The 26296-nt window shown below is 42.4% G+C and overlaps 1 protein-coding gene across 19 annotated transcripts in view; it reads right to left on the bottom strand.

The window, feature by feature from the left end:
- The window catches only part of PARD3 (par-3 family cell polarity regulator), a 601769-nt gene that overhangs the window by 21726 nt on the left and 553747 nt on the right, over positions 1–26296 (bottom strand). For all 19 annotated transcript variants that reach the window (XM_061435906.1, XM_061435890.1, XM_061435900.1 and 16 more), the window contains 2 exons: positions 15260–15380; positions 5501–5628 (listed from right to left, as the gene is read on the bottom strand). In XM_061435906.1, coding sequence (XP_061291890.1) covers positions 5501–5628; positions 15260–15380 — 249 coding nt within the window. The remainder of the gene's footprint in view (positions 1–5500; positions 5629–15259; positions 15381–26296) is intronic.

The following is a 26296-nucleotide window of genomic DNA, read 5'->3' as shown; positions in this document are numbered from 1 at the left end:
TTAGTCAGGTACCTGGGCTAACTTTGTTGGACTTACGAACAAATGGGACTTTCAAACGCACACTCAGAATGGAACTCATTCATATGTTCCCAGTAAGGGGACTTACTATATTGGGCTTCAGCTGATTCTCAGACATTGTGATAGGAGCTGAAGGATGAAAACGTGACTGACTCCGGCAAGCTCAATCTGAGACAAGTCTGCATGAACAATGGCTACACAGGAGAGACAGCAAATAGACTCCACAGCTACTCAGAAACAGGGTCTTCCTTCTGCGTCTGGGCGGGTGTGATCTGTTCCGCTTAGGGTAACAATATATCCTGCAATTGAGACTCATTGGCAGGATGCTCTATAGGGGTATTAGAGATTTGGCAGCTTCCGTACCAGCAATAATTGCTCGCTTTACAACATTACGATTCAATTCTAAACAAGCCAAACAAATATTTTACACAGCTGCCACCCTCATGCCAGAGATGCTAGCTAATATGAAGTACATGGAATGGATTACAATATGACTTCAGTTATGAAAGATTTAAGTCTAGACTCCTCTATGATTAAAAATGCAACAGGCAGTCCCTTAAAGCCACGGCTTTCAAGTTACATATGTCAGCAACTGACAACCTCTGGAATACATGCGCATCAAGATTGCAGAACCTGGGTGTGTGAGGAGTAAGCACCATTCTCTGCCCACAGTATCCTCATCCAAGGCCAGGGTAACTTACTCATATTCTGTCACCCCGAGATGGGGAAATAAGTCAGAGTCCTCTAGAAATTTCAACTTCTTATCCTTTCTGCAATAAAGTTGCACATCATTTTCAGGAAACATTATTGTTTTGAAACATCTTTAATTTACTATCAAGTCTCTAGATGCTTTTATGAATTTACAATAAGATTGGCTATGATAAAGTAAAACAATTTTGTGCCAGAAAGACAGACATGCCCTAATTTTTTCGCCTTGAAAATGGAAGAGAGGGAGCGAGAATTGAGTCATAAAACAAAATATATTGCTTCATTTATCAATAAAAAAATGATTCGGTGACAGTATGTATTGTTCAGCCTTTCACATCAACGCACACATGACGGAGTGTTCAAAAAGGCTCGGGTAGGGGAAAAGTAAGGTCTATGCAGCATTGGGTCTCCCATAGGAATGAAGCCATTTGCATTTCTGAACACTCAGACGTGTCATCAGTATGGTTTGGGATGAAATCAGCCCATTTTCCATATGACCTAAAATGTAGTCAAGGGTATTCTCAATAAGGAAGATGAACTACTGTTCAGAATCATCTTTGGAAATGACTGTTTTATAATGAATTAAACAGTCTAAAGTATATTCATCCTTGTAATGGGAATCAGGCCCTGGGTACAATCAGCTCAGGCAAGAATCCTTAGATTTGACGGAATAGTTTATTTGCCTAAAGCACTGATTATCTCCACTTAAAGAGTCATAAATTAATCTGCTCAGAGCTGTGAATGATGGAAAGTGCCAGCATGAAACCAAGGGATTTGATATTAATCATGAAACTTTAATTAAAACAACAAACTTGTTACTGATGTTATAGCAACAACATGGGATTCTTTCATGGGTTAGCTATCAATTTAAGGATAACTGGAGATAAGCTTCTTCAGCCTTGGTCCACGGGGATCCACTAGTCCTGCCCATCCTGGTCCCCAGCTGCATGAAGCCTGAGGCTTTGCTCCACATGATCATGGACCAGAATCATTGCAGGAAGATAGAGTCTTTTTGTATTAGGACACATTGAAAATTCATTAACAGTTTGTTTATGGATGGAAATTATGACAATGTGGGAAAAAGAATTTCTTGTAGCTAAAATTTTCTTCAGATTAAGCAGTTTAGAGAGAAGGAAGAAAACCTCCCTGAGGTTTGAAGTAAGACATGTGGGGAAAGTTCATACACACAGATGTGTACACGTGGACACATGTACATACATACACACACTACCTTGGAAAGGAAGCTAGTGTATCAGCAAGCTCTTGATTAAAGAACAGGACAAGAAACGAGCAGGCTGTGGAGAAACACGAGAAAGCAGCAGACAGTAAGCTTCCTGCACTTACTGGAAGATGAGGCATGCAGGCACAGGGAACAGTGGGAGACCAGCTGGGCGTCCCAGGGACATGGATCCAGCCCTGGGTCTGCACGTGCAGCTGGGAGCCTGGGAAGGTTCTCTATTCTGGGCTCAGGTGGCTTCATTAATGCAACAGGCAGAATCTCTAACATCATAGGATTATGGGGAGCAATAAAAGAAATCACATCTGTAAAATGCTCACAAAAGTGTAGCACACAAAGTTCATGGGTGACCAATCAGTGACTTTGCCTCCAATGATTAGGCTCTGAGTTTTGGGGGAGCATCTTTCTGACCAAAGAAGAAAATAAACAAAAAGATTAGCATTTTGTCTTTTGGGATGGAAGGGTTGGTAGAGATCAAGGAGCAAAGAAAGGCACCAAAGACAACTGGAGAATCTTCACTCAGAGAAGCAACTCACAAACACGTCCTAGAGTGAGAATCAGAAGCAAGCCTTCCATTGTCCCAGGGTGGCTCAAAGGCCACCAATAACCTCGGGAGCAACAAAGCATCATTCCCTCCAGTGATTCTCTTTACGACCAACACACAGGTTTGTTGGGTCCTGGAATGAGCTCACTGGAGATGCCTGAGGCCACCCAAAGCCCACACCCTGGTTTGGCAATAATTGCCTCTTAGTGATTATGTGTGAAGACCACCCTCACATAGAGGACACCCAGAAAAGCCCCCACACCTGAGGAAAGCTGTCAGGCATCACACTGAGGAGGGCACAGGGGGATGAAGACAGACAGACCTGGGCTGACAAGGTGACAAACAGTGGAGACACATAATACATGGGCATGGTGGGGAGACTGAGTCAGGGCATGGAGACACAGCCAGGAAACAAGGAGGGTGAGCAAGAAACCACTGGCGGCAGGAGGAGAGCTGGAGAGGAAACAGACGCCGGGAAAAGGGAAGAAAGCAAAACATCCCCAAAGGGTCTTGAATACACTTTTTTATCAGTGACTATGACCCAACCTACTTCTACTGCTCAGATTTAGAGCTGCCTTTTGGATACTAGAACTTCTGTGGTAGCTCAGACTATAAAGAACCTGCCTGCAATGCAGGAGACCTGGGTTTGATCCTTGGGTTAGGAAGATCCCCTGGAGAAGGAAATGGCAATCCACTCCAATTTTCTTAACCTGGAGAATTTTATGGACAGAGGAGCCTGGTGGGCTACAGTACATGGGGTTGCATAGAGTCGGACGTGACTGAGCGACCAACACTTTAACACTTTGGATACTAAGGAATAAAGCTAGAAATTTTAAAAAGGATTTTTTAAAAAAGAGAGTAAAACAGAAAAAAGAAAACTAATTTAGGAATTAAAAAAAAAAAATCCACCTCCAGTTAAGAACTGAGTGTTGGGCTGCTCAGGTCTCCTTTCCCCACTGATCTCACATTACCATCTGGCTAGTGTTTCTCATTGACATTTCACAGTGGAACCTGAATTCAGCCTATAGGTTTCCCTAATCATGGCAAGACTTTACAAACCCCTCTGGCGAGTATATAGCCCTCTAATTCAAACCACCTCATCTAGCGTGCCTGATCCCAAGTCCCATTTGTTTTCTTTTATGCTCCACTTTGCAACTGAACTCTCTCTGTGTGTGTGAAGTCTTTTTGGTATCAAATGCCACAGTGACTTGTTTAGACCAAACTCTGTCAATTGTCCATATCCAAAAGAGCAGAGGTCAAGTGTCTTTGAAAAATATCATATGTCAGAAACTGGGATTTGCTTCCAGTTCATGTGGGTCACAGCCCCCCTCAACCTCCCTCCAGCCTCTAGCTGAGTAAGGTGGCTCTGCAAGGAACCAAGCTGTGTGCAAGACCCCGAGTTTCTGATTTCCTCAATCAGAGGTGCACACTGAGGAGTTACGGTTGATCCTTGAACTGTGTGTGTTCGACTGCATGAATCCACTTATACATGGATATTTTCCAATAATGAATACCTCAGGACAACATGTCTGTGCTTGGTTGAATCTGAGGATACAGAGAAGCCATGGATGGAATCACGGATATGGAGGGCAGACTACAGTAAGTCCCCTACATACAAACGGGTTCCGTTCTGAGAGCATGTTCGAGTCCAATTTGTTCGTAAGTCCAACAAAGTTAGCCTAGGTACCCAACTAACACAATTGACCCTATAGTGCTGTACTGGAATAGGCTTATAATACTTTTCACATAAGTAATATATAAAAAACAAACACACAAAATAAAGAAATCATTTTAAATCTTACAGTACAGTACCTTGAAAAGGACGGTGGGCAAGCTTCAGTTTCACTCAAGCCTATCGTTGATGGAACGCATGTTTGCATCTTTGAAGGCTCACAACTTGAAGATTTGTATGTAGGGGACTTACTGTAAAAGTTACATGCAAATTACCACCCCCCCACACACACACCTGTACTCTGTAAAAGGAGTGAAGACGGTATAGAGGTCAACCAGCCCGCACGCCTAAGCTCACGGCACTCTTTTATAGGGTTTCTACTTTTCTCCTATCCACACAGAATAAAATGGCTGACCAGAAGGGGGCTAGAGTTGATCAAAGGGCAAGTTCTGGTTCTTTAGGGAATCATTGACTGACAGCAGTGGTCCCACAGCAGCAAGCCTCAGGTCTATGGAGTCACAGGTGCTTCAGAGGAGACGTGGGAGGGAGGTATGGGGTGGGGTGCAGGAGAGGGTTAGCAGTGGACATGGAGAGGGGTACGCCAGGACGAAAGGATTGGTTTGGAGGACCGATCCTTTGGAAGGTGAGCAGGAGAAACCCGGTGGATGTACTTGCTTCTCTCTTGTCCTCTTCCCGAGGATGGAGCCCCAGGTCTCCTCCCAACTTCCCGCCAGGCCCTCCCACCCCCGTCCCTCCCCTTTCCGAGTCCTAGGCATTTCTCTTCTCACTTCTCACACACTTTATGAGAGCTCTTCCCCATCCCTTAAAAAATAACCTCAAACGCAACTAAAATACAGGAAGCCAAACATTTGGCCAAGAAGACCACAGCCCCTTGAGCTTTTATACTAGTTACACCTGTCCTTCTGGAGAACTCTAGATTTACAAGGTCCATTTAAGCTAGTTACCACTGAGCCGTGCAAAGTAAAAGTTCTGTTTCCATTTCTCAACGGAGGAATCTGTCTCTGGCCCCACGGGAGGTCGCAGAACAAACACCAGATCCCAGGTCTGACCCCTAAGCCCCGTCCTTGCGGGGAACAGGTCACTTCACTTTCCAGGAGGGAGCTGCCAGCTAGGGATGCTGGCATCTCCTGAAACACCTTCCTGCCTGGTCCCCCTGCCAGGCAATGGTCTGGCCAAGTAAGCCACGGTTCCCACCGTCTATGAGCGGTTCCTCGGAGGTGGAAAAGCCAGTGCATTGGGAAGGAGGGATTTCCCAAGGGACAGGGACAGGGCGTGGGGGCTGGGGGTGTGTGGCGCGTACCGGGGCAGCGAGCTGTACTGGCGCTGGGCCTGCTGGAAGCTCTCGCGCTCCTCCTGCCGCTGCCGTTGCATCTGCACCTCCACCGACACCGAGTGTCGCCCGCTCTGCGCTGACGGCCTGGAGTTGGGCTGCAGGAGAGAAGGCAACACAGGTCATGGGAAAGGAACTCTGAATAGCACAGGACTCGGTGACTATTTCAGTTCTGAGACTGACATAGAAACAATATGTGACTTCCGTGAGTTTTTTAAAAATCAAGTGCAGCTTTCTCAAGAGGCAGCTTTTTGGTCTTGTGAGCCACAAGCACCCCATCACCCTAAATTTTAATTACAGCCTTAGAATGGTTTAAAATTGAGAGATCCCCCTTTCTAGTCTGCCTAGTGAGGCTTGGTAAATACAGACATTAGACACTAGTTTACATCCTTTGTATAGACAGCAAATATAGGGGAACAACCCTGCTTGGAAGACTAGGATAGTTTGTGGGAAGCTTCTGCACAGTACAGGGAGCACAGCTCGATGCTCTGTGATGACCTGGAGGGGTAGGATGAGGTGGGGAAGGGAGCCAAGAGGGAGGGGATGCAAGTATACACATAGCTGATTCACTTCCTTGTACCGCAGAAACTAATACAACATTGTAAAGCAACTATAGCCCAGTTTCAAAAGTGCCAAAAACATAAAAATTTGCTTCAATAATTCACAACAGTGGGAAAGTCCCAGGCTGTACACTGGAAGGTTGGCCATGCTGGTGAAGCTTTCAGTAATTATGCATCTTAGTATAGCAGTAGGATGCAATGTAGCTGACCTTCCTTTTGTTAAAGAATGACAGTTACATTTTGAACTGAGATTAGCTGAAACTGGCCACAGTTCACCATATACAGGTCTTCTTATCCACCGTGGCAGCCACATGCAAACAGAACAGCTTATCCAAAGAATAAACCTGCAAGCTAATAGCTCCTGGAACTGGTTGTGAAATAATACACTTTGCCTTAGTTATTAAGAAACGGCATTTTTACCCAGGTTAATTATACGCTACAGAGAAACAGTCAATCCTTCTGGCTAGACGCTTCATGCAGCAGGTCGTCTGCTGACAGCTGCCGCTGACCGAATCCAGATACTGGGGGAGTGTGTGGTGCTGGGCCACCGTGCGTGCTTTAGCTTCTACCAATGGCTTGGAGCTCACCTTTACGATGGTGCGTTTTGAAAGCAGCTCCACTCAAAACAGGCAACGATGCCTGTAACTTTACCAACACCCGACAAAGGTTGATCATAACCATCAATGGCACGCACTCTTAAGTGACCCTTTTTGGCACTCGCCAGCCTCTGTCCCCTTTGTGTTATGCAACACTGTGCAACAGATTTATTCCAAACAAAGAATGTCTGTGACAAACAAGTTATTGATTTTTTTTTTTAGAGCTGAAAGCCAATAGCAGACTTGGACTCAATAATCACTTTGTAAAATAATATGAGTCTCAGCACTCATTTGGAGCCTGGAAAGATAACACGTAGGCTTGTTCCTTAAAGAGTGGTTCCTCTGGTGGCTTTTGTGCAAAGAGAAAGGCAGTAACCTCTATTGTCCCCTTTCTGCCTGGCCAGCATATCCCATTTGTTGGTAAGCAATAATGAAGCAATATGCAGGACAAAATTTCAAAGCATATGGGCGTCGTCAGCGAACATATTAAAAATATCCCGATACAAAAATAATATGTGAAGAGATTAGACTTTACGATACCCCAGTCTCTACTAGTGGATGTTTATGACCACACACATTGGAACAAATGTGTGTTCGGAGACCCACTCCACAACACGGTTCAAATAACATCCGTGGTGCCTTCAGTAAAGAAAACATGTTGCCGAATGAGTTCTGCTTATGCAAACAAAGCATGAAGCAATTGTTCGTCAACAACATTAAGGAGACAAACAGTTTCTTCCGTGACCCTGGATGAGGCTGGCCCAGAACAGCGCTGGGGTGATCTGTTGTTGGTGGGGAGCCCGGGGAAGGGCCAGTGGACAGGAAAAGCGAAGCAAGAAAAAATGCCTTCAAAAAGAACCCCATTTTCGTTTCCTTTACACTCAGTCTAAGCTACACACATGTGTCAAACAGTCTTGAAAGACCTGGCATTCTGCTGCAAGATTTACTAACCAGCTTTTCAAGCTCATGCTGTTCTATGACATGCTGCTTGTGGAGTTGTGAAAAGAAAATGCAAGGTCTTGTAGAAATTTCAGGTGTATTTTTAAGTTGCTTCTCCCAGAGGCCTGAAAATTTGATATTGATGGAGGGAAGAAAAAAAGTTGAAGGGCTTTTGTTTCCTCCACTGTGTGTTTTCTGGGACTGTTCACCTCCAGCCTTATCAGTGGCATATCTCAGTGCATCTGGATGAATCCCAGTAATGAAATTATCATCGAGTGGTATCTGAAAACTTAGAATGCGGGAAGGAGTCTGGAATCAGCAAACTGACAGATTTCATTGTTTGCTTCATTCTGATGAAATACACACCCCAGCCTTGCTATTAATATTTTACTCTCTCTTTTCAGAGTGTGCGAAAGAATAGGTTATTAGAAAGAATCCCCCTTATCTTTAGGATGAAACTTGACTGGGCCACAGATATCCAGGGAGATTGTGTGCATGATGGACCCAGAGCAACAGCGAAAGAAGTTTGTCCTGGCCTGTTCTCTACTTGGGCTGCATCAAAAATAATCGGATTCATGATTTCAATGAAGAGCTCATAAAAATGTGAATTGTGGAAACAGTATTACCACCAGGAACCCTGACTTTAAGACACTGGGGTTTTGTGGTTTCCATCCCAATGGCAGAAATAGAACGAAACGGCAGAAATAGAAACATCTAGAGTCCAAAATCACAAAAATAAAGACAGAAATGAAGAAAGAGATCATGTGTAACCCCAGAGAGAAGGGCATGTTTTCAGATAAAACAGTAATAGCAACTACAGTGACCAAGTAGCATCTATATGGGGAAACATACAGGCAAAGCATAATGGTAATGATTCTAGAGATTCACCAGATAACAAGACGGCAGCTCTGTTTTAAGAGAGCAAATTATAAATAACCCTGGCCTTGTTTGTGATGAAACTGGTGACAAGAAATGACCTTTTAAGGAAAAAAAATAGCCAAGGTTGCCACGGCCATAATAATGACAGGGGTTGTAAGACAGAAGTAAATACATGATTATCTCTTACACAATATGCTGGAAAACCACAGATACGTGACTCTCTTCACGGCTTATGTTTAAAAACCACCAGTCAAGGCTATGCAGGTTGCTTTTGTAAATGAGCTGCAAAGTACTAGTGTTTATCATGATTACAAAGAGATTTTACTATTTATATTATATTTAAAAATTACATAAAACTTTGAAAGTTCCACAATTTTGGTATTACTCACTAGTGTAGAACAAAATGTGAAAATCTCTTCTGTGTACTATTTCAGTAAATCAAGAAATGCTTCAGCATTAAGTAAAATCATCCTTATTTTTCCAAATTAAAAAAGACAATACATAAAAATAAAAATACAAAGCCCAAACTGTTAATATACTAAAGAAAAAACAAATATACACCCTACAAGTTTCAGAACTGATTAGAACTAGGTGATATTATAAGACTTTTAGAGCTTCATGTAAAAATGTGCCTCATGAATAAAATACATTAGTTCTATTAACATTTACATAAAGCATTTAATAATTTTAAATACACTAATTTTTCTTCTTATAGATAAGAAAAAGCATGTAAGAATATGTGTGTGTTCTTTTGTATGTATTCACACATATATGTAATAGTCTTATAAGTGATTATTTGGGGTGGGTTTTCTACTTAAACTATGAATAACAAAATTTTCAGCTCTGTAATGACCTAGAGGGATAGATGTGGGGAGGTGGGAGGGAATATGTGTATACATATAGCTGATTCATGTTATTGTACAGCAGATACTAACACAACATTGTAAAGCAATTATACTTCAATTAAAATTTTTTTTTCAAATTTTCACATATGTCCAGGGCATGTAGAGAAAGCAAAAATAAAATACAAAAAGTCTGTGTGCTTTAGATGAAAACCTGTGATGAAGATGCTGACAATCAAGATGACAATAATAACACAAAGAACAATGATATCCCTTGAGATTTAAAGTTCTCATTTTAGTGATTCAAATATACTGTGAACCTAGTATGAATTCCATGTTCTGATAACAAAAGGTCACTGAATCATGTTAAGGGTGTAAAGTTTTGACTCTGTTTAAAAGTGGCCATTGCTAACACTGGTAAATGATTTTCTATTGTGGGCTTAATTGCCAACTTCTAATCCAAACAAAGTTAACTTCTGTCTCTGGATCCTGTCCTCCCAGCCCTCCTCCCCTCTACCCATCACACACTGTACTGACACAGCTATCGATTGAACTCTGTGGGCTCTGAATGTTGAAAAGCTTAATTGCTACTAATGATGTGAGTAATGGTTGAAAAATGGCAGTGCATACCAATTTCCCTCATCAAGATTTTATAAATATGTGTTTTGGTCTTAACACACTATTTGTCTTCTTCTCATCTTTCCCAACCAGGGCTAGGATCTGGTTTCCCGTCGGAATCAGCAGATAGGTTGAAAATAAAGGAGCAGCCCTCCAGCGTGGCTGATGAGAGGCAGGCAGCCTCATGCACTTCACCACCAGAGGGCTCCTTGGGTATAACAGCCCTCAGGTCATGGGACTCCAAGAAACAGGGCTGCTCTACAGCAGCACAGGGACACCCTTACACGACTCCAGGGCACCCCTTTGCTGCTAGAATGGCTCCCTCCAGGTGGATTTCCAAGGGAGGTGATGGCCACCCAATGTGAACTGGAGTCAAACTCCACACAGTAAGGCTATCAACTAAGAAGGCATTTCCTGAGTCCAGGCGTGGAGGCCTGCTAGGAGGGGATCACAGAGATGCCTTTAAGTCTTAAGAAAGAGGAAGACAAAAAGAGAACCATCATTTCCTCAAACTCCCCTGGTCCAGGGAAGGCAGTCTAGGGGTGTAGGATGGCTGTGCAGTCTGACCAACCCTCTAATTAAAGCAGGTGAGACACTAAGTGGTAAGAGGAGCCAAAAAAGCCCACGGTAGGGGCGGCCCTATGGTCCAGTGACTAAGACTCTGTGCACCCAATACACAGGTCCTGGATCAATCTCCGGTCAGGGAACTAGACCCCACATGCCTTAACTAAAGACCCTGCATGCTGCAACAAAGATCGAAGATCCCAAGTGCTGCAACTAAGACCCGGCATGGCCAAGTAAATAAATAAACATGTAAAATAAAAAATTTTGTTCTTTAAAAACAAAAGTCCAAAGTGGGAAAATGGAGAAAGGAGCAGGTTTGGTTTTGTTTAAGGACAGACAGCTAGGAAGCAAGCTTGGGGGAGAAGAGGATTTTCACATTGTGGAGGATCAATTTTCTATCTGAAGGACTAAACTACTTTCAGTCCCTACCCACCCAGGATGGAAGGGATTTAGCAATAGAGCTATTAAAGGCTCCATTATCCCATCCATCAGCCGTCTCAGTCAGTGAGTCTGCTGTGGGCAACAGTCAGGTATCTGCAAAGTTTTAACAGCATACTGTACTTAGGTCTGCAGTCTGCAATTCAATTCTTTTAAAAGCAACACACTAAGTCCTGTCCATATCTGAGCTCTGGGATAATAACCCTAACCTCAGCTATTGTGCCATTATCTTAACAAAGATTTAAAGCAACTTGCTGCTTTATTTATGCTGCACCTGGCACTTGGTGGGGAAGAAGTTGCTTTTCCTGCTTCTTCTTTTACTCAACTTGGGAGATAACTCACTTCAATTATGGAGCTAAGGAAATTTTCTAGGCCTCTGCTCATCTAAAGACCTTTTGTGCCAAAAATCAGCTTCCTCCAGCCCAAATGTTATTTTGAACAAAAGCCCGGGAACAGGTGCATTCTGTGTTGCCAGAGTCAAGAGAACATTCTGAAAAATGGAAGAGTTAAAAAGGACCACTTGGGGGAATTTTCTGTAGCAACTCTCTCTGTGTGTGAAGTCATTGGCTTGGGTATTTTTCTGTATGATACATCTGACTGCACTGCACATGTGGGCATTTCCAACAAGCAGGACAACTTCAGCTAACATGGTCTAAGTTGTACCCACAGCTTGAAGATATGCTTGTGGTTCCTTAACACTAAAATGATTTCAAACCGTTCCAGTAGGTGAGATCATGGTCTCATCTTTTCCAAATACAGTGATCTTTCAAGGTCAGAATATATATGAGAAGAGAATAAACAGTCCAAGATACTCAAAACTCTTTTTGTAAAACAGATAATAAAAACCATAGACCACGCTACATTCTGAACAACTGAGCAGCTCTTCCTAAGGCAAGAGTGAGAATTGGTATGAAAATTAACACACTACGTAGAATTACAGTCACTTGAAGCTCATTTACATGATCTGTAGAATGGGGAGTACCCAGCAAGATCTCAGCTGTTTGAAAATGAAAAAATAAATAGATAAAAAGTCAACTTTTGACCCACAATTTAGGAAATTATTCCATTCCCAAGGTAATCAGCCTGTCCTCCAAATAACTCCCTGCTCAATAGGAAAAGATCCTACAAGTCAAGTGGTCCATCTGAAGTTGCTATGGTGTTTTGATACACAAATTATTTTGACACACAATAATTTGGCCTGTGAACTTCAGTAGTTGAGTTTCCTAATGTATAAGATAGTCTCAGATTTCCAACATGATTGCTCATATTCAATAGATAACATAGAAATATATGCCAAAATGTTCATGTCCTACATTAAAAAGAAAACTTAGAAAGACATCAAATGGATACCAAATTGTTGCCACATCTCTCAGTACACAACTTTTAGAGCTGAGGAGTAGGAAGTGCTCGTTTTGCTTCCAACAAACCTGTAGAGCTTGCATGTGGACATGATGTTACTATCCGGAAATAATTCCAATTAATCTTAGGTCCCAAAGATGGTTTCCTCGGTTTCTCAAAGTTATATATTTGAAATATCTTTCAACTTAAAAGATGTGTTCTCTCAAGCTTTTTGTGCACACCCACAACCAATTTGGGTGTGGTTCCTTTGTCTTCAAACGTCCCTGCTTTTCCCTATCAAGACTGCACGCAGCATTCCTTCTTTCGTATCAGCTTGATTCTAGGATTCTAAGGGCTTGCTTTCTTTGTTTTCCCTAGCCAAACACAATAATAAACAGAAACATAATGAACACTCAAGAAATTTGATGAGTTAAATAATTAATTTTAGAATGAAACATGCTGCTTGGAAATTCACAGACCCAGGTAAAGTAAAATGGCACAACGCTGCCCCTGCTGGGCTGGAGCTCTATAGAGCTGGGGGTGAGAACCATTTTCATATGCCTATCCCTTCAGGTTGCACTGGCCTCATTCTTCCTTTCAGCACCTTTGTGAAAATATACATAGTTAAGGATGTTTATCCCACAACACAAAGAGGTCTGCTTTAAGAAGCCTAACAGGACTAGGTTGAGTCATTAACCCAAACAATAGAAGTAAATGAACATAACTCCATCCTGTTGCTACATGGGAATGACTCATTTTACTTACCATTTAGGAAAATAAACTACATATTATTAATAGTGATGTTGCAGAGGACAATTAGATTTTCATAGGTATTTACGTGTTTTATAACCTCTCAAAGTCGGCTACCATTGATTTCTTCCAGGATGCAGTTCTCATATTGTCTCTTCTAAGGCCCCTGTCTTTCTCACCTGAGCCAAGGTGAAGTCCTTCAAACTGGGATGACTTCTCCAATTTTCCCTTCTTTCATTTACAAAATGAACCTTCCACAAACTCCAACTTGATCACCAAATTCCAGATAATAATGTCTATGGGTTTCTGGCTTTGTGTGGAATGTACTAACCATGCTGGATTTTAGGTCCAAAGAGGACCTCAGCAGTGATCTAAACTCTGGAGCAGGGCTTCTCATAGGTGGTCCATGGACCACACTTGGAGAAGCTCTGGACCATGGCTGCAGTCACCTGGGTCCACGGAGACCTCTGTATGCAACCGAGGAGCTCTACTGATCTCTGCTTTACATACCCAGCTTCCTTTTAAATGTTTATTCTAACAAAAAGTTTAGTAACTGACACTCATCAGCTACGCTAATCCCCTTGGTTTACAAATAAGAAAACTGATGCCTGGAGAAAAAAAATTATTTTCTGACCTGGCTAGTGGGCCAGCATTCTGTTCTGATACCATCTGTGTTCAGACTTTCCAACTAGCATGGAAAGCTCCTACCATCTTCCCATGTTCGTCTCTCCTTCCCTACAATATGATCACACTCAGTTCTATGTCAGCCTTTTCTCATTCTCCCTTCTCATTCTCCCAAATATTGAATGTAATCATATTCCCGACACAGTGAACTGAACTCATTCATTTTTGGGACCCTAATCACTCCTCTGCTTTAGGAATTTACATGCATGGATGGGACACCTTTGATCCCAACACCATCCAGATGTTCCAAGACTCCAAAAACTCACTCTTTTGACCACAGACTCCTAGGCTTCATAATCCTAGACTGCTGATACCCCAACCCCACTCCAGCATCCTCTCGGGCTATCAGGGCAACACCTCCCTGAGCTGCACTGACCACCTGCCCAGACAGGGCAGTGCTTCACCAGCATCCTCCCCAGGCTCGCCTTCCTTGACTTTCTGCCATGTCTATCTTGCCATTCCTCATCATGGAATTAATCTAAAAAATCATTTTGCTAAATGACAAGGTCCTACTATATTGAACTCTATTCAATATCCTGTGATAAACCATAATGGAAAAGAATGTGAAAAGAATCTATGAGTAAAACGGAATCATTTGCTGTACAGCAGAAATGAACACAACACTGTAAATCGACTCTACTTCAATAAAATAAATTAAAAATAATTATTTTTCTATTCCCAGCCCTTAAAGGGTTGTTGGCTATGATCCCACCACCATGTGGACTACACTTAACTAATACACTACTTCAGCTAGATGTTCCTGCCTCCAGCAGCCTATTTACTCATTTCTAATTGACTCTCTCCCTCAAGTTTTCAAAGAGTCTTCACAATTCCCATCATCTTTAACCCCCAAATCTGCTTCAACACCTCCCATCCGCACATGGGCTATCATCTCTAAGACAAAACACAAGATCAGAGCTCAAGTCTGGGGCTGGATTGGGGAGGATTAATTAGCCTGCCACACTGTGGAATCTGGACTTATCTTGGGGGCACTGAGAAGCCCATTCAAAGCTTTGCTGTAGAAAGACCACTCTGGAGGCTTTGGGAGGAAGAAATGGAATTGATCTACAGGAAGATACATGGCGGGGTTCAATGAACACACATAGGGGATGGGGGAGAATCAAGAATCTCTATATACTGTACTTCGTGCAGAGTAGATACACCATAGATATATAGAACTAATTTATTTAGGCTTTGATTCTCAGAAAAATATATATAGAAAATGTTTAGTACACTTTAAAAAAGGCATGGTTGCGAGTCAGAATATTCCTGCTGTGTCTTGTCATCAGGCAAATGAAACCTATTATGCAATGGACAGATGGTGCAACAAGATATAAAATGAAATTAGCAATGATGAAACCCAGAAGGAAATGAGGAAAAAGGTCAATATGCTAAAGGTCAAAGGAATTTGGCTCCATCTCGTCTCGTTTTGTAAAGGTCTGAGGTCACAGCTATTAATGGCTTTTACTGCAGGGAAGTTGTAGGACTTCCTACAACTGTGTGGAGGCACCAGACACTCACCCAGGGTTGTTCAAAGCTATAGGTACGTCGCCGATCCTCCACGTCTTCATCCTGTTTTGCTTGCTGAAATTCTTGCCGGAGACGCTGTATCCGATCATGGTTGCTAGGAGTTGATCTGTTGCTGAAAGACAAAATGGGCAACAATGAACACTCTTCAGAAATACAATCTGTGGATGGCAGTTACTAGGGAAAAAATGGCAGCTTGCTGTGAAATGGTGCTGTTTGGGAGGAAGTGAAATTTTAAGACCATATCTAGGCATTTCAAATATGTGTTCATTTTGTTCTTATGATTAAGACTTATGGAGGGGATTTCAGGCAGATATTCAAGACGGTGAGCAGTTTTTTTAGACATTCCTTTTTTACACAGCTCTTTAAAAGCCTCATTTCCTCTCTGTAATCTGGTAAGGTGTTGGCAACAACAATGGTTTAGAAAGGACATTGCATGAAAAATCATAAATACCAAGGTCTTCTACCTTCTTGGAATAAGACACAGTGCCTCTGGGCTGTGGCTTCTTTGCATACAGAAAGTGCACATAAGAATCCCTTCTGCTCTAAATATCACAGTTGTAACAATCAAGTGAGATAACCCCATACATTATAGCCTCACAAACATGCAGTATTATTTACATAATGCCATTATATGACGTTCCTATTTATGAGTTATCAGAGGTCTAAAGAAAAAAGCTCACACAGCATAAACAAAAAACAGTTTAAAAACAACTTCAGGTGGTAGTTGAATCAATAAGTTAATAATATTGTTGCCTTCATTTTGATAACTTTGAATTCTGTTTTATCCTCACAGAAAGCTTATAAGATAGGTGCAGAAGGTAGTATTTCTCTCACACACACACACACACACAGATATAAACTGCCATTCAGAGAAGATAAGTAACTTGTTTCCAGTCTTTCCCTGGTCAGTAGGGAAATGTGAGACTAGAATTCAGAATTTTCTGGCCACTCTCAGACAGTAAAGAATCTGCCTGCAATGCAGGAGAACCAGGTTCGATCCCTAGGTCAGGAAGATCCCCTGGAATGGAGCATGACAACCCAGTCCAGCATTCTTGCCTGGAGAATCCCTTGGACAGAGGAGCCTATCAAGGACCCTACAGTCCATTCAATTCAGTTGCTCAGTCGTGTCCGACTCTTTGCGACCCCATGAACTGCAGCACGCCAGGCTTCCCTATCCATCACCATCTCCCGGAGTCCACTTAAACCCATGTCCATTGAGTTGGTGATGCCATCCAACCATTTTATCCTCTGTTGTCCCCTTCTCCTCCTGCCCTCAATCTTTCCCAGCATCAGGGTCTTTTCCAATGAGTCAGCTCTTTGCATCAGGTGGCCAAAATATTGGAGTTCAGGGTCACAAAAAATTGGACATGACTGAAGCGACTGAGTATGCACAAATCAATCTTAAATCTCATGGTGCTTTTGGTCGATTCCATTCCCTAGCACAAAATCACATCCAATCCAGACATCTACTCAAGTACATTTGGTATACAGTTTTCCAATGAAACTTTAGACTTCTTGAGGACAAGAACCAAGTCTTGTATTTATCACATATACCCTCCAAGCTGCTGGTAGAATGGGAAGCTGTCAGCCAACACAAGGATGAGTCTCTTCATGGAACACACATTGCCCTGGTTACATAGAGCGGATCTGACTTCTCTTGGCCACACAGCTTCTGGGGTAATGGCATTTGTGAGGGGTGGCCTAGAAAGAGAATGTGTCAGAGAAGAGAATATAAAATTCTCAAACTAACATAGGTCTTTGTATTATTTCACAAATTTTGAGGGATTCTATAGGTTTAAAAATCTCAAATTGAAATGATAGCATTGAGGACCATAACATGAATACCTTCTAAGAAGACAGGATTGCTCTCATCACTTCATCTCCTGGGTGGGTTCCTATCCCCTTCACATTTCTGTTAATTTCATGAGAGGTTTTGCAATAGCCGGTTGACACATTCAATTTGATGGTTTTCCCATCAATAAAAACTCATCTTCCCTTTGTTTCTCTTCTGACAAATCTTTGGGATTCATCAGCTGGAGGACATGGAAAGTTAATGCGTCTGTAAGATGTGCAACTTGACACATGAGGCATCCTTCCACTGCTTCAGACTTCCCTTCCACACTCCTGAGCCTGGCAGGCTGTTATTCCTACTGGCTTTTAAGTCACATATACAGCATCTTATCTTGTCCCAGCCCACACATTTTCCCAGTGTAATGCCCAATCCACAGAACTCCTCACTCTCCACGGGAAAACTGTGAGGGTATAGGCATGCATGTACACTCCTCAGACAAAGAGTTGGAGAGCAAGCATTCATTCATCTCACTCCTCTTTCCAGCTGTGACTCTTGTTCCCGGCTAACTTTATAGCTTTTTTTTTTTTTTTTTGACCAGATAGCTCAGTTTGTAGAATCTTAGTTCCCCAAACAGGGATCAAATACAGGTCCCTTGCCGTGTAAAGGGGGAGTCCTAACCACTGGACTATCAGAGAATTCCCTAAGTGTTCCTCTAGCGTTCTTTCGTTCTTTCTTTTTGACTGTGCTGGGTCTTCAATGCTGTGCGCGGGCTCTCTCTAGTTGGATTAGTGGGGGCTACTCTTTGCTGTGGGTGTGCAGGCTTTCATTGTAGCGGCTTCTCTTGCTGTGTGTGGAGCACAGGCTCTAGGCACGTGGGCTTCAGTCATTGCAGCACAGGCCTCAGTAGTTGCGGTTCGCAGTCCCTAGAGTGCGGGCTCAGAAGTTCAGGCACATGGGCTTAAGTTGCCTGCAGGATGTGGCATCTTCCTGGATTAGGGATTGAACCCATGTCCCCTTTATTGGTGGTGGACCCCCATCCACTGTACTGTCAGAGAAGTCCTACTTCACAGTTTTTAGTAGACGGATTTAGGAGGCTTGCCTGATGAAGTATTTTACAAGTCCAAGTAGAAATATTTTCCTATTATTTATTTTCATGTAGCACAGTTTGAACCTCATAATTATTAGGTCCATGAAGTCCAAGCCATTGGTGAAAACAGACCTCTTTTTACTATTTGTGATTACTTGAACATACAGTCTCCCAACAAGGGAAGTGGACCCAGGGTCCTTAATGTTCAATTCTAGTGACCTTCTTGTTTCTCATAGGATAAGACAAGTCCTGGAAGTCATTTCTGACCTTATTTCCAAATCTGAGCTGCTGGTGAGACCAGTTTCACTCTCTTTTCCTTGCTTCCTTTCTTCCTATGCTCTAGAAGTGGACTGACCTGCCCGAGACTAGTAAAGCACCTGGGGGTTGAAGGCTGTAGCGGTTTCCTGATGGATGGAGGTTCCCGAAGACTGGGAGCCCATTAAGCAGCCTTGGATGATAGCAGCCGGCAGCCTGCAGGTGAGACTCTGGCTTCCAGAGATGTAACACTGCAACTGCTCAGCTCTGCCTCTTGGGGCAGGTCCTAAGCGTCAATAACACATCTGGATTTCTAAAGTTTTTGGTTACCTCTTCTGCCAAGAAGGCCAAAGGAAATTTGAAATGCTTATTAGCATTAGTGATGAGTTCCTAAAGACCCCAATCAACTTACATTTGGGTTCATCGCCAACTTAAAGTTGCTCATTATTATTACTTTTTGGTGAGGAATATAATAAAGATATCACCTAAGTTATCAGATGGGTGAGTAAAACAATAAAACTCTTTATGAGGAGTCAGTCAGTCAATCAATTATCATTGACTCTCCTCATATGGAGAGGAATCAGAGATGCTTTTTATGCAAAAAAATCCACACAGTTTACATTCAACACTAGCATTTAGCATGTTGGTGTTTATACACGTGCACACACACATGTGTGTGTGTGTGAGGGAATGGGTGTGTGTATTTTAAACTAAATGAAGATTTTAACAGAATCAAGAAAGTGTACATTGGATCAGACACTATACAGATCCCTAAACCACATGTACAACCTACCCTTGACTTAGACGGAACTCAGATCTTTCCCATTCAATTACCATGGGGATGTACCCTTTCCTATCAGAGGTAGATCACACAGAGTGCTAAGCCTTAAAACCTTCCGATTGGACTCCAGTGATGTGCTTCACAAATGAAAGTAGCTGAAAACACTAATCCATGCCAAATGCAGCCACAATCCTATTTGTAGATAAGTATCAGAGCCCATCCTCCACCCAAGCTGCGCAGGCGTGTGTACTCCAGCCATCTTCTTAGGTGCCCTGAATGAGGAAAAAACTTCATAACCATGGTTCTCACCACTACACACGTCTTGCATATGAATCTCATCATCCAGAACGCTTGTTTAAAAATGCTGATTAAGACTTACCTTGAGATATTCTGAGCCAGTCAGCCCATCCACTGCAGGCCCAGGAACCTGCATGCATTTGAAAGCACTGGAAGTGCTCTGAAAACTATGCCTGCAGGCTTCATTTGTTGTTGTCCAGTTATTAAGTCGTGTCTGACTCTGTGACCCCCATGAACAGCAGCATGCCAGGCTTTCCTGCCCTTCACTATCTCCCGGAGTTTGCTTAAACTCAAGTCTGTTGAGTCGATGATGTTATCCAACCATGTCACCCTCTACCACTCTCTTCTCCTTTTGACTTCAATCTTTCCCTGCACCAGGGTCTTTTCCAATGAGCTGGCTCTTCATGTCAGATGACCAAAGTTTTGGAGCTTCAGCTTCAGCGTCAGTCCTTCCAATGAATATTCAGGGTTGATTTCCTTTAGGATTGACTGGTTTGATCTCCTTGCTGTCCAAGGGACTCTCAAGAGTCTTCTCTAGCACCACAGTTCGAAAGCATCAATTCTTTAGCACTCAGCCTTTTGGTCCAACTCTCACATCTGTATATGACTACTAGAAAAATCATAGCTTTGACTATACGGATCTTTGTCAGCAAAGTGATGTCTTTGCTTTTTAATATGCTAGAGGAGGAAATGGCTACCCACTCCAGTACTGTTGTCTCGAGAAGCCCATGAACAGTATGAAAAGGCAGGCTTCATAGTTGGGACAAATTCTAATGCCTGCAGGGCAATTAACTAAGAAGTGAAGGAGACCCACTGTGCTGTGACAATTGGGGGAAATATGCTTGGTCTACAAAGGGAGGCCCTTACTTGGCTCCAGTAGATTATTGTCCTGAAAGAGTACAGGTCTGATGTTGCCTTCTAAGCTTTTTTGAGAGAGAAGTCAGAAATACAGTCTTCCCATCTCCTAATTTTAAATATTGGCTTGTTTTATTTTTTCAGTCCTAGGTGAGACAAAAAATGTTTGTTGCCTGCTAGCTTGTAATCTCTACTTTATATTCTGTAGATGTTGCTTATCTTGTATGTTGCCTTTCTAGTCTATTTACTTTCACTGCACTGAGATAAGGCTACTGGATCCCTAGTAAGAGGCCCAAGAAACAAATATCAAAAAAAAAAAAAAAAAAAGACCATTTAGCATTGTCCATGGAGCCTTGCTTCTGCTCCTGAGTTCTCTAACACATGGCACACTGGCCTGCAAGCTTGAGTTCTGACCTATCTTTTCAGATCAGCATTTGCTGAGATAGAAGCGTTTGTGACGTAACTGATGAATTCTTTATGGACTAAAAATACTTTACCATTTTCATGTTTAATTATGCAGAGGAAATCCAGAAAGCTGGAATAGAGGGCAAGGGAGAAAAACCACTCGTGGTTCTGGACAAGGAGGTATCTCCTTGGGACACATTTCCCTTCCTATGGAAGGAAGGAGAACGTGAAAGGAAAGAGAGGAGCTAGACAGAGGGAGGGGATGGATGCAGGGGCTCAGGAAGGGGAGAAGATTCTAGTTTCTAAGAGAAGAGAGGCTCCCAAGGAAGAGAGGAGATAAATTTGCTCATATCTTTCTTTCTGAGATAACCTCTCCTTTTCTTCCCATCTTTCCATTTCTACTAAGAAGTAGAAGAAGTCAAATTCCACTTCCTTGAAGCCTTTCCTTATACTGCAGCCCCTGTTCATTTATTCCTTTAACTCCTCAATAATCCTTGTCCTCTGGCACGTATATATTTTGTACGTCACATCCCCATGGCGGGTAAATTGTTAGCAAATATTTGTAATGGATAGACTTTTCAGGTGTTCCACAATCCCTGTCTCTGGGCTTCACACCTTTGTGAGTAAGTCACACTCAAACAAGTGAGTGTGGGCAGGGGCCCGTGACTTGCTGCTATCCACAGAAGCGTGGCAAAGGTCACGAAATAGATATGATTATATGTATGTGGTTACGTAAGAATGCAGGGTCCATCTTGCTAGTCCACCTCTCTCCTTTCTGGCACTGAAGAAGAAAGCCACCATGAATCCTACAGCTTCTAAGAACTGACTGCTGCCAACAACTCCAAAAGAGGGAAGTGGTGCTTCCCTAGAAGAGGAGCCTCTAGGTGAGAACACAGCCTGGCTGACATCTTGGCTGCAGCAGGATGAGACCCTGAGCAGGGGATTCTGCTAAGCTGTTGTCACACTCCAGACCCATGAAAACTGATACAATAAGCATGTGTTGTTTGAAGCTGCTGAGTCTGTGTTAACTTGCTCTCCAGCAAGGAAACAGATACCATTGATGATGGCCTTGGCCATGTGACTTGATCTGGTCAGTAGGATGTTAGTGGATGTGATGCAAACAGGGATTTGCAATGTGATTGCATGGTGGGTCTCCCCCTGGTGACCACAAAAGATAACACATAAATTCCCTAAACCTTTCTCTCTTCCACACACATACGTATCCCCCACCACCATCACCACCACACCACCCTTTGACAATGCAAAGGGGTTGTACACACTAACTAAACATCAAGTGGCCTAGAAGGGCCCACAGAACTATGCCTTGCCGTCACTTGCAACCTAATAAATACTGCCTGTTGCAAAGCCTGTTGGATAAAAGAGGAAGAGAGAGGAAACTTACTTAGGAATGAGTTTCACCACTACCATTTATACAGTTAGTCACTCCAAAGTTTTGGTCTTTGAGAAAAATTGCCCGAAGTAAATATAATTGCACAAGATGTCAGTGAAAGATGGTAACTGCCAGATCTTAATGCACACAACCAACAGAGCATGCTTTCCTCTCGACACCAGTTACAGCCAAAAACGCCCCATGGAAGTCTATCCAATGGCTTAGGATGACTCCTCTGGTCAAACTCCTCATCACTTTACCAAAACACCCACTCTGACTCTGTGCTCTCTGTAATCAGCCCTCATAAGGTCAAAGCAGCATTGCAGGGGTTTTCCCAGAGTGTAGTGAGAACAGACCCCTCAACCAGGTTGTTTGGTAAAACTAAACTCAAGGACTCATTCTAGTTTTCTCTTTCTGGCAGAGACTGGTAACCAGCTAGGATGTGGGTCACACACAACCCCCAAGGAGATATTCCTGGTTAAAATGGGTTTTACTTCGTTTGCCAAGGACTCAGTTCATAACAGGTGGTGCAGTAGTAAAGAATCCACCTGCCAATGCAGGAGATGTGGGTTTGATCCCTGAGTTGGGAAGATCCCTGGAGAAAGGAATGGCAACCCACTCCATTATTCATGCCTGGGAAATCCCATGGACAGAGGAGCCTGGCAGGCTACAGTCCATAGGGTCACAAAGAGATGGACACGACTGAGCAACCGAGCATGCACACACTACGTAACAGATTTCCTTCAAATCCCCAATTTACAAAAGAATAGATACATAGTAAAAATTTTGGTTAACCATATCAGCTCATACCTTCAGCCCCTTCATTTTTGTTATATACTTCTCAGCTCTACCAATTTACTTTTTTGGCCTAAGTACAAAATTCTATTCTAAATGCTAGTGAATTTCACACCTGTACTTGGCATCCAATTACTAGGGATGCAAGAGGATATTATTCTTTTTCTCAATTAAAAAAATGCAAAAGCCGATTTCCAAACTATATCTGAGATGGTGGAAACAATACCGCTTCACACTGAAAGCATTTTCCTGGTGCATATCTATCACCTCCCCGCAGGTATTCCATGGGCACACCAGAGGGGAACACTGCCAACTTTTCTGCTGAAGGTACTCTTTCTCCTCCACCTGCAGGGACTTCAAAGACCTACCCTCTCCAGATCCTAGGATTCCGCAGTTAAGATGCTGAACCCTCATTATGGTCTGCATCACAGCACATTTAGAAAGGAGAGAGTAAATTAAAGCTTCCAGGACTCCATTCATTTACACTCAGATAATGTTCTGCTGACATCTGTCTTCTCCAAGACTTGGCGATGTCTTCAGGTAACAACTCAGCCTTCTTGTGAGGTTCCTGGGTTCTAGTCGACTTTATAAGGGAAGTGTATCTTTTTATTGATTTCCTCAGTATTTACACAGATGGAAAGACTAAAGATCCAGAACCTTATGGGAACAACCCATCCTGCAAGATTACTTGTTATTTTTGGAAACATTTTCATTGGAGAAAAATTAAAGGCTATTTCCCTCCCTTGTTCCATTAATTCTTCTAACATTCTAGGAAAGGAAAATCTTTTAGTCCCTTTATTCATACCAACGGCAAGTCTAAAATCCAACTATTTCTAGGATGTCACTTAAATCAGACACCAGGACTGGAGCAGGCCAGCAGTGACACTGGGAAAAACATGTAGGGCAGACCTGTCACATAGCTTGGAAACAGGCAGCCAGTGATGACCACGAGCGTCTCAGATCATTAAGCAATGTCTGACTATGATGTCACGCGTGGATATACAGAGTTGTAATCCTTTCAAAACAGACAGATTGTCAGCATGATAAAGTGGATATAAACAAGTTCTTGAACAGGGATGACTAAAGTGTTGGGGGTGGGAATGTTACTGAACTAACAAGGGATGCTGGCGCAGGGACCAGGAACCAATGCTGTTCAGAGGCTGCAGGTAAACAGCACTATTCTCAGATATTTTTCCATACTGATTAGCAATTCCATCAAATATTCCTGATCTTGTAATCGCCAGACAAGTAGTTATAATCTACAGATGTCAGATCTGAGTTCTTAATTGCTGTAAATTAGTGAGCAAACACAGGTTTCTCATTAAACCCATTACACCCCGTATGGTAAAACGGAGCGCGTGTCACGCGTTCTCTTTCCTGGCATCCTTTGTGAAATCCTAGGGGCAGACAGAGCAGCAGACAGAGATGGTAGGGTACATGTGGCAGGTTCCTGTCCCTGAAGCTATGTTTATTCTAGGGGGAAAAAAAAACAACCTCTAAATGGCAATGAATGTGTTGCCTATATTTTAACAATGAGCTACATTGCATCCCATCTTTGCTTCTTTAAGGCAAAGTGGTGTCACCCCTCTGGAAACTTCTGCTTCTTTCAGAACAGTGGTCCCCACCCCAACCTTTTTGGCACCAGGGATCAATTTTATGAAGACAGTTTTTCCACAGACCCAGATAGGGTATGGTTTGGGGATGATTCAAGCATATCACATTTATTGTATACTTCCTTTCTTTCTTTTTAAAATTTATTTTCAGTTGGAGGATAATTGCTTTACAATATTGTGTTGGCTTCTGCCATACAACAACATGAATCAACCATAAGTAATCATACATCCTCTCCCTCTTGAACTCCCTCCCATTCCATCCTACCCCTCTAGGTTGTCACAAAGCACCAGGTTAAGCTCCCAGCGTTATACAGAAACTTCCCATTAGCTATCTATTTTACATATGGTAATGTACATGTTTATTTCTATTATTATTACTTCAGCTGCACCTCAGATCATCAGGCATTAGATCCCAGAGATTGGGGACCCTGTCTTAGAGGAACCTGGAGATACTTCCTCCCAAGGCCCTGTCTTCTGTCCCCTGTGTAGGCAAAGAAGCATAAATTGCTAAATTAAAAGGGAAGGAAGGAACAGGCTAAAATGCCACGACAAAGCCAACTCTGAACTTCAGCTTAGCTACACGCCTTAGCGCAACCTGGCTGAGAGAACTGGCTTTCTGCTATGGCTTTACCTCTCAGACTGGAAGATTTATGAGGACTGGGGGAAAGGGTGGGAGGGTTAAACCAAGAAATGTATCAATTACCAAACTACAAATAAAAATAGCTCCTCTGCACAAGCTTCATTAAGTTTTATCAGCAAGTATCTTGGGGTTTTACACTCAAACCACAGGTCATAAATTCACAGTAAATTCTCCATATGTTCACCAAACACCTGAATTCAATTTCTCTTCTGGTTGTGAAGTAGGAATGTGGTGCTCAAATTAATTATGCATGCAAAGTTAGTTTCTAACAAGGGCAGTTTTTCTGTGTGATGCTGAAAGGTATTTATAACATCTGAAATTTGAAGATAGATCTTTCTTCAGTCTTAGTATTTTCCTACTGGCATAAATTCTCTCTTCCAAGTTTGTACAGTGAAAAATAAATTTGGTGAATACCTTGTTATAATATAATGTTCGCATTTTTCTGTAGATAATCCCAGATATTTATGAGATGTAACAAACAGTCTTAATGTTTACTCTAAGGATTTTAGACAAATATTTCTATGAGCAGGTACAAATCACCTTGAATTACAGGGAAAGTCTACAGTGGGACTAAATGGCTATATTTATATATGTCTGTGTGTACATGTGAAATTAGCTACCTGGGAAATATCGTGTCATTTTCGGTTTATTTTCACAGTTTTACTCATCATCTGTAATATGAAAAGAATTATGAGAAACTTATGCAAATCCCAAAGGCACTTACTTTCCTCAGCTGATAAAATTCATTTTCAGATTCTGACAGCTATGATTTGTTGTCCATTTCACACCAATTTCAGTGTAATAAATCATAACAAATTAAAAACATACAGCTCTGTTCTCTGGGTTGAAAAGGTGGTCACCAAAGCTGTTAATACTGCATCTGCTTCTGATGTGATGCGTCAGAGGGAGGGTCACCTCTCTCCATCCGAAAGACCTGGGACTAAGGCTCTAGCCCAAGTCCCTCTGTGGTCATTTGGTAAAAGGGCTATCATTTTATCAGCAGCAGAATCTCAGGAATGTACCCCTCGCCCCCTTTTATTACTATCATCATTCTTCCTTATTAGCCTGTCACTGGGTTCAGGCAGGAGTGAGAAAAATTTAGCTTTACTTTTTTCGAG

The sequence above is a fragment of the Bos javanicus genome, chromosome 13 (assembly GCF_032452875.1).
Source record: "Bos javanicus breed banteng chromosome 13, ARS-OSU_banteng_1.0, whole genome shotgun sequence".
NCBI classification, from domain to species: Eukaryota; Metazoa; Chordata; class Mammalia; order Artiodactyla; family Bovidae; genus Bos; species Bos javanicus.
The sequence above is the reverse complement of the archived record's forward strand: the minus strand, read 5'-3'. Positions and strand labels throughout refer to the sequence as shown.